General features: G+C 34.4%; 1 protein-coding gene across 9 annotated transcripts in view; it reads left to right on the forward strand.

The window, feature by feature from the left end:
• LOC148954385 (myosin heavy chain, muscle-like) overlaps positions 1-14,044 on the forward strand; it is a 120,041-nt gene that overhangs the window by 77,116 nt on the left and 28,881 nt on the right. For 6 of the 9 annotated variants that reach the window (XM_089086364.1, XM_089086367.1, XM_089086363.1 and 3 more), the window contains exons 20-24: positions 2,370-2,706; positions 4,576-4,704; positions 6,660-7,151; positions 8,654-8,919; positions 12,325-12,403. In XM_089086364.1, the coding sequence (XP_088942490.1) occupies positions 2,370-2,706; positions 4,576-4,704; positions 6,660-7,151; positions 8,654-8,919; positions 12,325-12,403 (1,303 nt within the window). Of the gene's footprint in view, positions 1-2,369; positions 2,707-4,575; positions 4,705-6,659; positions 7,152-8,653; positions 8,920-11,478; positions 11,558-12,324; positions 12,404-14,044 lie in introns of all 9 variants that reach the window. The other 3 variants (XM_089086365.1, XM_089086369.1, XM_089086372.1) reach the window with 1 other exon arrangement.

The following is a 14,044-nucleotide window of genomic DNA, read 5'->3' on the forward strand; positions in this document are numbered from 1 at the left end:
GCCTGACTGCAGATCGTCCCGTTAAAATTTTGTCTGGAGGTGAAGGCAGAAGCTGCTAGTTGGGTGTGCTTTTGAAATTTTGTCAATTACATAAATCTAATTTATTAATTTCCTGCTCATCCGTTGATACTATTGCGAACTAATAGTAGTAATACATTTCCCACTCTGCACATATAAAAACACGATAGAAGAGTAAATTTAAGAAAAAAGAGAAAAGGTAGTCGTAAAATTGATACTTACAGCATATCGGGTCCGTTGTTCAATCTGGCCTCGTTGAATGTCACATGAAAAAGTATCTATTGTGCCAAGCGTAAATGATGTATTTCAGTAAAATTTACTTCTACTCCTACTAGTAACTTATCATCGCACTAAGTCACCAAAGGTCAGGACTGTGCAAAGCCGAGTAAGCCATTTGGCAATATTTAGCTCAAGGGTCACCACTCCTCAATGGATAAGGCCTTGAAACTAGCAGAATTTAACTGCAGTCGTCAGAATATTACGGCACAGTTTTATCTATTTTGATCTCAATTAAATAAAAAAAACAAGTTTTTTTAACTGAAAGTAAGGAACGACGTTAAAACTTAAAACGAACAGAAATTATTCCGTATATGAAGGGGCTGTCCCCTCCTCAACGCCTCGCTCTTTACGCTAAAGTTTTTTTATTGTTTAAAAAAATAGAGTTGTGAGAAAGTCAAACTTTAGCGTAAAGAGCGAGGCGTTGAGGAGGGGACAGCCCTCTCATATACGGAATAATTTCTGTTCGTTTTAAGTTTTAACGTCGTTCCTTACTTTCAGTTAAAAAAACTTGTTTTTTTTATTTAATTTTTGAACGTTTTTGAATTAATGCAGGTTTTGATTTTGGCTCACCGTACATGAATAATTAAAACAAAATTTCATATTATTTGGTTAAATGGCTTTCTCGAAACTTGTTTAATTTTATTTACGAACGTTTTTATTAGTAATAAATATACGTAACTTAGAATTAACTTACGTAACGAACTTCTATATTCATAAATTTTTAACACGTATATTAGGGGGTTCGCCCCTAGTCAATACCCTGCTCTTTAAACTATAGTTCGAATTTTTTTTCCAGTTCTTTAAAAATGACCTCTTAATCACAGTCAGTTGATCAGTTGAAAAACTTGTTTTTTTTATTTAATTCCTGATCTTTTTCTTTAATAATGCTGGGAAATCCGGCGCCCCCTTCATAGCAATGTCCCTTCCCCCATGAAAACTTCCTTCATGGAAAGATCCTTCCATATAGCCCCTGACCCTCTCCTTCCCCCACCTACCAGAAAAAATCTCCTCTTAAAAAGTCTGTATACTTCCCAATAACCAATACTATATGTTAACATTGAGTAAAGTTCATAACTTTCAGCCCTCCCCCTGGGGACTTTGGGGGATCAAGTCATCCTAAAAGACATTTTTATCATATTTTCGACCATGCTGAACAAAATGGGTATCTCAAAATCTGGATTGGATTACTTTAAAGAAAAAATAAGAGTGGGAGGGGTCACGTTTGCCTCCTGTTTTTTTTTGCAACTTAATTGATCAATTTAAAATTTATTGTACGGTACGATTACCCATATCCATTTTCAATAGGCCCAAGGGTTCTAAACGAAAACCCCGGTTGGAAAAAAAAAAAAAAAAAAAAACAAACAAACAAACAAATAAACACGCAAACGGTAGCGTTCTGCGGGCACAAATTGGAAAATAACCCCTTGTTTTTTTTAGTTAAATTAAAAATCGAAATTCAGGTTCTATGATACGATGAATATGATGGTGTGATTTTCATTAAGGTTCTATAACTTTTAGGGGGTCTTTCCCCCTTTTTTTGAAAATCAGCCAAATTTTCTCAGGCGCGTAACTTTTGATGGGTAGCTCTAAACTTGATGAAAGTTATATATTTGAAATCAGCATTGAAATCTGATTCTTTTGATATATCTATTGGTATCAAAAACCCGTTTTCTAGAGTTTCGGTTACCATTGAGCCGGGTCGCTCCTTACTTACAGTTCGTTACCACGAACTGTTTGATACGGGTTTCAGATAATTAGCACTTTGGTGAAACCATTTATAGGGGCTGTTAAGGTATGTTTTGTAAGCAATTTATGATTTCGAACTTGGGTTTGGGTTTATTATCCCAAAGTAAGGTATATATACTTTAGATTGTAGATATACCAAAGATCGTCTCTTGTTCGAATTCTAATAGGGCACATTTTAAGTAGTCACTGCTTGTGTAAATGTAGCAATATAAAATAAAAACTCTTAAAAAACTGAAGAGGTGCATCTTTTTTGTTGAGCACTGTAGTTGTTTCTAAGAGACATCTATTTCATCATGGGTTGAATTGAAAGTTAATTGTGGTTTTAGAGTTGCGCTGCTTGTCGTTCAAAGAAACCTCCGTTCCTACATGAGACTTCGCAATTGGCCATGGTTCAGAATGTGGCAGAAGGTGAAACCGATGTTGAACGTCACCCGTGTTGAAGACGAAATGAAGGCTCTCGAAGACAAAGCAGTAAAGGCTCAAGAGGCTTTTGAAAAAGAGGAGAAGGTCCGTAAGGAGCTTGAAGTTGCCAAGGCAAAGCTTGAGCACGAGAAACAGGAGTTGCTTGCTCGACTTGAGGCCGAAGCAGGAAGCGTGGCTGATTATGTTGCTAAGCAGCAGAAGCTGGCTGCTCAGAAGGCGGATCTTGAATCACAACTTACAGTAAGATTTATCATGTCTCCTCTTGTTTTGTATTTGGTAGTATATTTTTATGTTTTGTGAGAGAACGTGTGATGTGTGATACAGTCTACCTCTCCCCCTTGCCGCAAAAAAGGGAAAAAATGACACATGTTACTTTCGATAGTAAATCCTTTGCTCTACGTTTCTACTAAAACATTACGATCCTCAGTTCTTTTTACAAATTTGTTCCTTAGATGCGGATCAGACACCAATTTCTTGAAACCACTTCAACGCTGTTCAACGAATCAAGTGCAGTTTTTCGAAACGGGGCCTTTAAAAAAATGGGGCCATAAGTGCGCGACTCTCAAGTATGCATTATGAGCAGAAATGGGGAACGGAAGTAATGGGCATTTAAGGGGATAGGGAATAGGAGTAACAAGAAGTGTTTGTTATTCCTTTTTCTGTTAGTATTGATGAGCCCTCATTTGTGGAGTCTTAAAATTGGTTCATGTTTTGATGCCTGCACTGAAGCTGTAAAATGGACGAAATCCCGACCACACCCCAGCTTTGATCACATCTTTTTTAAAACTAATACATTGGATGTTCTTCATGCATCAGAATTCTCAGATGTTCATCCCCACCTTAGTAGTGGCTTGTCTTAATTGGGAAGTAGCATTAATAAAGGTTTTTATTTTTGGGTAATTATGTATATAAGGCGAATTGCGCCAGTAACGATAAAACAGAACACGATTAAATTTTGTTTATTCATCTTAAAATCAAAAAAATACATAGTTAGACAATTTGGAATGGTTATTGGTTCCCTAACAAAGGAAGGCGTGGTCCCATCGTCTTATGCATGAATTAAGGAAGTAAGCCCAACTTTGCTCCTCCGAGTTTGTTTATGATTATCCTATAGTGTAGAATCCTTATGACCCATGCAAAAGTGTCGAAACTATAGACCTGAACATTTGAGTTGTACAATGTTAGAATTTGTGCTAGAACGTTGACACATGAAAATGTCAGGGCAAAACAAGGGGGGGGGGGTAAACTGCTAGGAAAGAGGGGAGAAGTTGCCTTCTTCAGATCTTACTTAGCCGTCTCCGACCTAATTTTGTGCTGATAATCACTTGACCTCTCTAGCAGTTTCAGGGATAAATAAGTCTTTTAATTATATTTGCGATTATGATTATATCGACTTTTATATGCCTTGTTATTGATGTGATAAAAATTCCCTATCTGTGAATTTAACTCAATTCTACCTTTTATTAAATTTACTCTTTTATCCCTCTTTAGGCAGTCTTTTGGAAAATGAGTTTATCCCCTCCATGATTTTTTTTTTGATATATGAGAATGATTCAGACGTGATAATTTTAGAGCACGACCTTCAGAATGTTAGAACGATAATAACAATACAGTTATAACTAGTTTATATAATAATAAATAAACTAATCAGACTTTATTCTTTAAGATGCATAGGTGAGCAGTCCCTCCCCCCGACCTAATTTGCCTCAGATGTTGGTTTGACCTCTCTAACTGTTTCAAACATAACTATTTTTTTGAATACATCTCTAACTTTTTCAAACATAGCTATGTTTTTTTTTAATACGATAATATCATTTTCTACATTATGTATCTCGTTAACCATGCTATAAAAATTATCTACCGCTATCTCTGGCTCAGTTCTACCTTTTATTGTATTTTTCCTACTAATCCCACTTTATGGTGTTTATCTGTCCCATCCAGAATTTATTTTAATCTATGCCTTTGATTGATAGTTTTAGAACGAGACGCAAACACATTATAATGGTAATAGTAGTATTAACTTGTAGGCAGTAATAATACTAGTACTACCTCGTATTTAGCGATGCAATGTAATAATAGATAAACTAATAAATAAGAACTTTTATTTAGGATACACAAGAGCGTCTGCAACAGGAAGAAGATGCTAGGTCCCAACTTCTTCAACAGAAAAAGAAGATCGATCAGGAGCTGGCTGGATTGAAAAAGGATATTGAAGATTTAGAACTTAGCCTCCAAAAGGTCAGTAAAAAAAAGGACAATCTGGAAGTGAGTCTGTTCTTCTAAGGTTTGTCCCAAAGGGTATGGGAACAATAAGAGTGGAAACTGGCGCTAGTGTCGATAAGAAAAGACTAACAGCCCCATCTAGCGTCTGGTGACACTCGGCATTTTTTCAAGTTCTGATTGTTTTTCAGGAAGTGAGATCAGAAACTTGTTATTACCCTAATTTTACCAATTACACTAATTAAATTAATTATTCTTAGTATTACACTGAAAAAATGCCAAGTCGCCAAACGCTTGATGGCATTGATAGTTTTTTTTTTCTTTTTTTTTACGCTAGCTCCAGTTCCCACTCTTATAAGTTGCCCATATTCTTTGGTTTATTCTATAGTTTATAATCTGTATAATCTAAAATCTTTAATGTATTCTTTTAAGCTTAATGGATCAAAATTTTGCTAATTCAGACTTTAATTGAGACTGATCGATTGGGATCGTTGAAAAAGTGTCATTTGACGTATCTGTTACATCGGGATTTGACATTATTCATACGGCCCGAAATACATAGCCCCATAACACATTATAACGTAGCAGTAGCATTTTCTATTCATCGGAAAATATTTATTTTTGTCAAATCGAAAGCTGCATATTATGATGTACGGAAAATGATGAGATTTATTGTGTTTCAGATAAAAAAAATTAAGAAAGTAGACATCTAGCTATTTTGCAGATGTTGCCAATTAATATAGCAGAATCAATAACCATCTGCATACACATCTATTTTTTTAAGGCACGGAAGCTTGGTTTAGTAAGTTGAAATTTAACATAACTAGATTTTAGTTGGGACTAATCGATTGTTGTCGGTGAAAAAGCCCTACTTGGCATTATGATATTAAATCGAGTTAAATACTCGAGAAATTGAGTATTTGTGCTATCGAAATAAACTCCAGCATTTTTCGTACTTTTTTTTTTAGCTGTTTCAGCTTGAAGTTTACTGAACTATGGTATATGAAAAATTATGAAAAATATAGCATTTCACCTAGGGAAAACTAAAACAGTAGACATCGAACGATTGCGCAGATTGTCACCAATCGATGTAGTAGGGTCGATTATAATACAACGTATGGTGCATCTACCTTGCACCAAGTGCATCTGACAGAATAACACAGGGTGTCTTTTTAGACAGTCAAACAGTGATCGTAATTTTGCAAAAAGATCATAAACTTGAAACTAATTTAACACAAAAAAACAGGCAATTGTTGTGACTAAACTAAGGTCACACTTTGACTGTTGTAGTTGTTGTGACTAAACTATGATGGTATGTCTTTTTAGACATCTCACCATAGCTGAGCTTAAATTTCCCCCCGACAAGCTCCTCATAAGAACTTCTTTTTAATTAAATATTATTCTCTCATAATAACTTGGGAGGAATGTGGGACACGGAACTTTACAAAGGCAAATCTATACAAATTTATTAAATTCATATACGATTTTTTTGGAGCTTTGACCTTGGCTATGATGTAATGTCTGAAAGAATGTGTCATCATAGATTAGTGGTAGAGATACCCAACTAAAATACAGGAGGCCCAACACCGAATGCCCAATATAAAGGACTAATGACTCATGTCTTATTAACGACTAAATTATTACAGCTAAAGCAAAGTTTGATAAATTAACATCTTTTGAATCAGAGTTGCCACTTGTTAGGATTTTTCCCAAGATGTTGGTATATCAGTCCAAGGATTGGAATCGCTGAAAAGTATGTATTAAACGTTACCCTCCTAAAGTACATTAGGTTTGTTATCATTTTTTAGTTTCTTGGGATTTTATTCTAAACCTTATTGTTTTTTTCAAGCAGATCTCAATAACTAATTCTTATTAACTGATCAAATAGCTTCAATTTTATTTATTGTTATATTCAGAAATTTCTTATTACTCGACATTGTTGGATTAACACTAAATGGTCTTCACTTTTCCAGTCGGAGCAAGACAAGGCCACCAAGGACCACCAGATCCGCAACTTGAACGATGAAATCGCCCATCAAGATGAACTCATCAACAAGATCAACAAAGAAAAGAAACACATGCAAGAAATTCAACAAAAGACCTCTGAAGACCTTCAAGGAGCAGAAGACAAGGTTAATCATTTGAATAAGGTCAAGTCCAAGCTGGAGCAGACTCTTGATGAACTTGAAGACAGCCTTGAGCGTGAGAAGAAACTCCGTGCTGATATTGAAAAGAGCAAGCGTAAAACTGAAGGTGATTTGAAGCTAACTCAGGAAGCGGTTTCTGATCTTGAGAGGAACAAAAAGGAACTGGAGCAGACGATTCAACGTAAAGATAAGGAGATTGCATCCTTGGGAGCTAAGCTTGAAGATGAGCAAAGCTTAGTGGCTAAGCTACAAAAGCAAATTAAGGAGCTACAGGCTCGTATTGAGGAGCTTGAAGAAGAGTTAGAGGCAGAAAGACAGGTACTCCTTTTTTTTCAATTAAAAATGAACTGAAAAAGTAAGAGAATTTAAGACAGAACTAAAGAGTGAAAAATTAACCAGAATCTATTTATTTGTTTTTTATTTTTGTGTGTTCATGTTTTGAGTGCGACACTGTATCACTGGTGTATACCTCGTGTCTCGTAGTATATGTGTAACTTCGTTCTTTTTTTTTGAGGCATATGGAAGAACCTCTTGCCCCTCTCATATCTAAGGGTATATCAAAGGGGGAAGAGGCTCTTACATATGGAAGAAGCTCTTGCCCCTCTCATATCCAAGGGTATATCAAAGGGGCAAGAGGTTCTTCCATATGGAACAACCTCTTGCCCCTCTCATATCCAAGGGTATATCAAAATACTCAGAAAAGTGAGAAAAATCTCAAAAGGAAGAACGAATCACCTGGTTTTTGGCCAGTAGAACGAAAACAAAAGACTAACTAAGTGACGGATGTTTCGCCTGTACAACTAAGTGTCTTCAGTGCTAAATGTAAAATAAACTAATTAAAAGATTAAAAGAGTAAAGATAAAATCTAGAAAAATCTATGAAGTTTAAAATTAAGATTTAAAAATAAAATCTTAAACTAAAAACAATAAAAACATTAGAAACAAACGAATATCTATATATTCAATTACTTTTGGGAGAAACTGAATGTGAGTTATCATTCTAAAGATTTATTACCGTCCAGCTCCAGCATTCCTTTTTACAAGTTTTCTATTAGGCCTCTTTTTTTCTAACTTTGTTTTTTCTTGCCTTTAGGCTTTTATATCTAAATAATTACCCAGTCAAGCTAATTTCTTTTTAAACATGCTTTATGATTAATAGAAACGATGTAAAATAAATAATATAAATATTAAAGAGTAAATTAGTTAACGGTAACAAAATCAATAATAAGGGGATGGCTCCATCAAAACCACAAATCTGGCGAATTTCTTGAAATAAAGGGGCTTAGGGGGCAGTACCAAAGAAGGCAAAGGATTTTTTGCCTTATACTAAATTACTTATTATAAAAAACTATCTTGTTTGATTAATGGCAAAAAAATGTGATAACATTAATAAAACTGAGTTGTTTTCTTTTACTAAGATCTGAAGTGACACTTTTAGGTCGAATATAAATCATATACTTTTAAGTTTATTTTTTAAAGAAAACACCTTATTTGATTAACTACGACAGATTATCATAATAATGATAAAAAGACAAGACATTTTTGTTACATGGGTCTCTAGTGCCTCAATTATTAAAATTCTCATTACTTCCAATTAGAACTATTACTTGTTTTAACAGTTGTTCTTGCTTATCAGAGTTATTCTTGCCTATCGTATCCGACTTTAATCTTCTGGATATGTTTTCCTGCCTCTGCTGATTTTAATTATTGATTTCAATCAATTTTTAAAATCAAGGCTTTAAAAAACAAGTTTAATTTGTATACGTAACCTTTATCAAAATAAAGTTGAGGGAGCTCTTGTTAAATTTTCATTTCTTTCAGGCTCGCGCTAAAGCTGAGAAGCAACGAGCAGACCTTTCTCGGGAACTTGAGGAGCTCAGTGAGCGACTCGATGAAGCTGGTGGTGCTACTGCTGCCCAAATTGAGCTCAACAAAAAGCGAGAGTCAGAACTTTCTAAACTACGACGTGACCTTGAAGAGTCTAATATTCAGCACGAGAGTGCCCTTGCCAACCTTAGGAAGAAGCACAATGAGGCTGTTTCTGAAATGGGCGAACAGATTGACCAGCTTAACAAACTTAAAGCCAAGTAAGCATAATCGATTCGTATATTTATGCCTCAATATGTACCAAATTCTTTAATTAAGACAGAGGTGGGAGCAATGTCAAATTTACGTTAATTCTACAACTACTTCTACTTAAGTCATTTTAGTAAGAATATATTTCAAATTAACGATCTAAAGTCTTAACTTGTGAGGCTGCATATTATTCTAAAACACTAAGTGACACTAACACTAAAACACAGTCTTTTAGCTTACGAGGCTGTAAATAAGACTAAAACACTAAGTGACACCAACACTAAAAAAAACTCAGTAAGTCTTTTAGCACGAGACTGTACATTGGACCTAAAGACTAATTGACGTTAACACTTAAAACACAGTAAGCCTTTTAGCTTACGGGGCTTCACATTAGTCTAAAACACACCGTTTGTATAAGGAAATAAAATTTTTGTAGTTTCCTTTATCTAGTCAACTGTAACTCTGGTTAGGATTAATATAACACTTTTTTATAAAGTAGGATTTAACCCTATTGGATTAAAGCTTAGTATGAGTCAATATTTATATCAAAGAGTATCTTTTTGATAACTCAAATGACAGTGTGTAAAAAAAAAAAAAAAAAAAAAAAAAAAAAAAAAAAAAATTAGGAGTTTGGAAGAATGTGTGTTTTGAATTTTTTGAGTGGTGTTAGCATAAAATTGTTCGGACAAGACAAATTTTGTTAAGAAACTGAAACTGTCAATTGAAGGATACAGGCTAGATCAGGCAAATAGGACCACATCCTTCAATCTTAAAACTATAGAATATGAATCTCTGCTGGACAAAAATATCGCATGACACTTTGTGATTTACCGCAAACGAGTGTTTTGAACTATGGGCTATTTTTCCATTGGAAGGAATGTATATTGAGAGTGAGAAAAAAAAAAGGAAAAACCTGGAAAGAGAATGTAGGAAAATACTTAGAGGGAGAGTGGGAGAGATAGATATATAGAGAGAGAGGGAGAAAGAGAGAGAGAGAGAGAGAGAGAGAGAGAGAGAGAGAGAAATTTATAAACAGCAAGAGATCAGATCTTTTTTTCTCTACAAACGTATCCTCTTAAAACTTTGCAATTTGAGCAGTAAATTTGTGCATTATTATATTTAATTCAAATAGTGGACGTGATCGTTTTGTTTTTATCTTAGACAGTGACGAATATCGAAATGTATAGGATAGCAAATTTAGATCAATCTCAGCCCTCTATTTAATAATATCGTTCCAATGTTCACTATAATTGTTTTCGTAATGCTATTGTTTTAATATTGTTTATTTACTATTTTATTATTGTTTTAGTGTAAAGTATATATAGTACTTCCTACATTTTTGCCATAGCTCTTTCCTTTTTTTTTCTGATGGAAGCATTTGATTTTGTATTCAATATTCTAAAATATTTAATGCTAATGAAGGTACTAATTTATACGATAATGAAAATGACAACTTAACGCTAATAATAAATATTGTTGCTGTTATGGCTAAAAATTGTATCTGAAATGTTCACACTTACTTTACTTAAAAGCTTTTTTGCATCCTGATCAATGGTCTGCGTTGCGCAGGTACCGATCTCTTGATTCGATGCCTTTGACCGGGAATGCTATGCGTGGTTAGGGGCAAATTATCTGAGGTTTCGCGTGTTTTTCTCCTAGATTTCTCCAGGTACCCATGTAAAGCTCGGTCGACTTTGACCGAGCTTACAGAGTCACACCATTAACCCCCATTCCAAACCAAATAACCAGCAACACCAGAAGTCGAACCCCTGACCTCAGGATTTCAAGTCTAGAGCACTAACTACTCTGCTAGGACGGATCGACATTCTCACGTGTTTGAAGTAATTGCCAAAAACAGTTTTCTGTGTTGTTCAATCAACAGGCATGTATGTTCAATCATACTTTGACCTTGTTGATCCACGCTATCCTGCTGATTCTTTCACTGAGAACAGCTTAGCGAACACTTTTTGGCAATTACGATGCGTTGATGGTGACAGGACTTAAACTCAGTAATACAGTATTTTTTCCTTATTGCTTATTTGCAAACAAACATTTAGTATCACCCTTCTCTTTGTTCCTAAAATATATTTTGGTCTTTAGATAATAAATTTGAATTAAATTAGGTAAAACTCTTAAATAAATTTAGTTTAATAATTAAATAATAATTAAAAAGGTGACCGATCTTAGAAGACTCATTTCATCTGTAGTTTCTCAAAATCTTAACATAGTATTTGCAAGAACTATGTCAAAATTGAAATCTTTTTCAAGGGTTGAGTAGGGTGGCAGCTACACCCCCGTCCTCGACACGACAAACATATGCAAAGCCGAAGTTTGTCCCAAATGAATAGCATATTTTTTGGATCGAAGTGTTTATTTTTAAATCACTGCCCACTATAACCCTATACTAGTGGGTAGAGTACCCACTATTGTACTCTGTGTGTTCTTAATCTTTGAACATGTCTTCTACTTTGGGTTGAATCTTTAGCGTGTTAGAATTTGTATCTCTTTCACTTCCTCTTGAAAATAAGAAAATAATGTTTATCTGTATATACCATAATCTCGCATCATAGGTCGGAGAAAGATCGTTCACATATGGCAAATGAGGTTAATGAGATACGCCGGGCCATGGACCATCAGTCAGTTGAAAAGGTGAAAATAGCATGGACTTATCCTTAAATCTATTCTATGTTGAATCACTCGTAATTTGACAAATCAAGAAAGGACTAATTTCTAACGTTTACTTTAATTGTTAACACCTACTTCCTTCACTTTAACTTTCTGCTAACTCTCATTTTAACTGATTGTTACTATACTGTCCTGTTAAGGAAGAGTGACGTTTATGCTAAACCCTAAAATTAAAAATGTACCTCCGTTTTTATTTAGCCCTGACCGCCTATCAGTCAGGGGGTTGATAGGCTATAAAAGGAAATCTAGTCAGGTAGTAAAACGTGTGGATCTGCTAAATTCGACATACTGAATCATGGCCCTTATCGAGTGGTGGATTGTTTATAGAGCTCTATACCACCTCCTTTTCAGATGGACCAAGTAGAGTAGACAATCCCTTTCTTTCTTTTGTGTTTCGTAGAAATCAGTCTAGCCACGTAAATGAAACTTCTAGGAATTATTTCAAAAATCAACTCTTGAAAACCGTTGACCGACCTCAATGACTTATGTGTAAATTAATGAAAAAGTTTTGTCCAGAAAGGGATTGTTTAACCTACCTACTATGCGATGGTATTCATCTGTTGTGCGGAACTTCCTTATTTTTACACAAAATATTTAGCCTAAAATAGTAACGGTAAGCACAAAGTGGCAAAGCCAATACAGTTATTTATTGCATCTGTGTGAGTCACTTTTTTCTTTCTGGATGTAAGCACTATTAGCTAACAATCTAATTTCTTACTAATTTTTATAAGGGCTGAAAAAGATCGCGGCCAAATGAAGGTCCAAGTTGATGAAATGAAAGCAGCAACTGATCATGTCACTGCAGAAAAGGTATATCGAGAACTTTCAGCTTTATATCGTGGAATGTTATTAGTTTATTCCTAGAATATTGCTAGAATAGTTTATCATTCTAAAAGCATTGCTAGAAAATAGAGTGCACAACCCACAGATTCAAAATTGTACTAAAAGTAGATTGAAAGATTTGTTAACATGTATTAAGAAATTGAAGACAACAATACGGAATTCAAATGTAGCATAGGAGTTCATACCCCAAAAATATTCTTGGACTTAGTTCAATTCAACACTAAATCCTGTAAATCCTGTAACTATCCCAATATCGTTTTGGAAATATTGAAAATGTTATGAATATAAATTTAAAAAAGCGTAAAATATTGAACAGAATAAATTACTTACTAAAACTTAGGTTTTTTTTATGCCGACTGGTCCATATGACGACAACTCCGCCACTTCATGGTGACTTCTCCTGTGCTTTGAATCAAAGACCTTTAGGATAAAATATAAAGTACTGCTGGACAAAAATTTGTAAAGCTGTTCGAAAAAGAGAGAGATAAATAGAACCACTAAACAATTTACTCAGGTAGTTTTTTTTTTAAAGGTTCACTGTAAAATCTTCCAAGTTTGAAATAGAAAACTTTTTTTTTATATTATTCCTGAAAAATTTATCTTGTTCTGGAATTTCTTATAATATCAGCTAATATCAACATTTACATCTTTCTGTAAATCTCCTAACAGAAATACAATTTTGGATCTTAATTCGCAGTAAAAATTGCTTTATTGAATTTTCTATGCCTTGAATAAAATATTTGTTGAGGCATAAGACTTATTATCCTCTTTCATTTTTCTAGGGTGAGAACTTGTTGAGTCGGCTTCCATTATTTAGATGTCTTATGTACTTTTGGGGTAAAATTAGCCAAGATAAAGTGACAGAAAATGAAGGGTTCTTATAAATAAGCTATTTAATAATTAATTATTTACCAGTTAGGAACCGTCTATTCCCCATCTTTCCCTCTCTCCACTCCCTTCTCTCTTTCTCTCTATCCCTTTCCCTCTCATTCTCTCCTTGCTATTTCTCTCCCCCCTCTCTCTCATCCACATCTTTGCAATGCAACGATTTAGGAGTGGAGATGTTTCAGAATGTCATTATAAAAGAGCAATGAATTAGCGACTTGACCTTAATAATGGTAACTCATCTTCATTGACTTTGGTAATTTTGCTAGTAGTAATAAAAGCTGTATGAACAAACTAATATACGAGTGACATTCTTTGTTTCAGAATGAATTTTGGTCCAGTTACAAAATAGTATTTCCCATCAAAATCTTAAATTTGGATGGTTAACATGTATCTTGTGCATGCCAGACTTTTTTTTTTTTTTTTTTTTTTTTTTTTTTTTTTTTAAGCTTATTTGATCTCTAGCCAAAAAAATAATGATGCCAAATTCCAACGTATGAGAGAGTGAATTCAAAACTATTAACGATTAGGGGTTCTCATTGAAGTTGTAAATGTGGAGCCTTGTTGCGTTGGTCGAAGGAGTATGCTGAAAATATCTGTTTTTAGCTTGCTTGTCAATGATGTCCCTGACATTGATGGGCCTGGAGGACTGAAGTCTCTGCTCCCTACGCATTTTGACAACAATATAAGTTGACTTAAATATTCAAGAAAAAAAAAATTGAA

The sequence above is a fragment of the Artemia sp. Qi Xiang Cuo genome, chromosome 3 (genome assembly GCF_049724085.1).
Source record: "Artemia sp. Qi Xiang Cuo chromosome 3, ASM4972408v1, whole genome shotgun sequence".
In the NCBI taxonomy this organism is placed as follows: Eukaryota; Metazoa; Arthropoda; class Branchiopoda; order Anostraca; family Artemiidae; genus Artemia; species Artemia sp. Qi Xiang Cuo.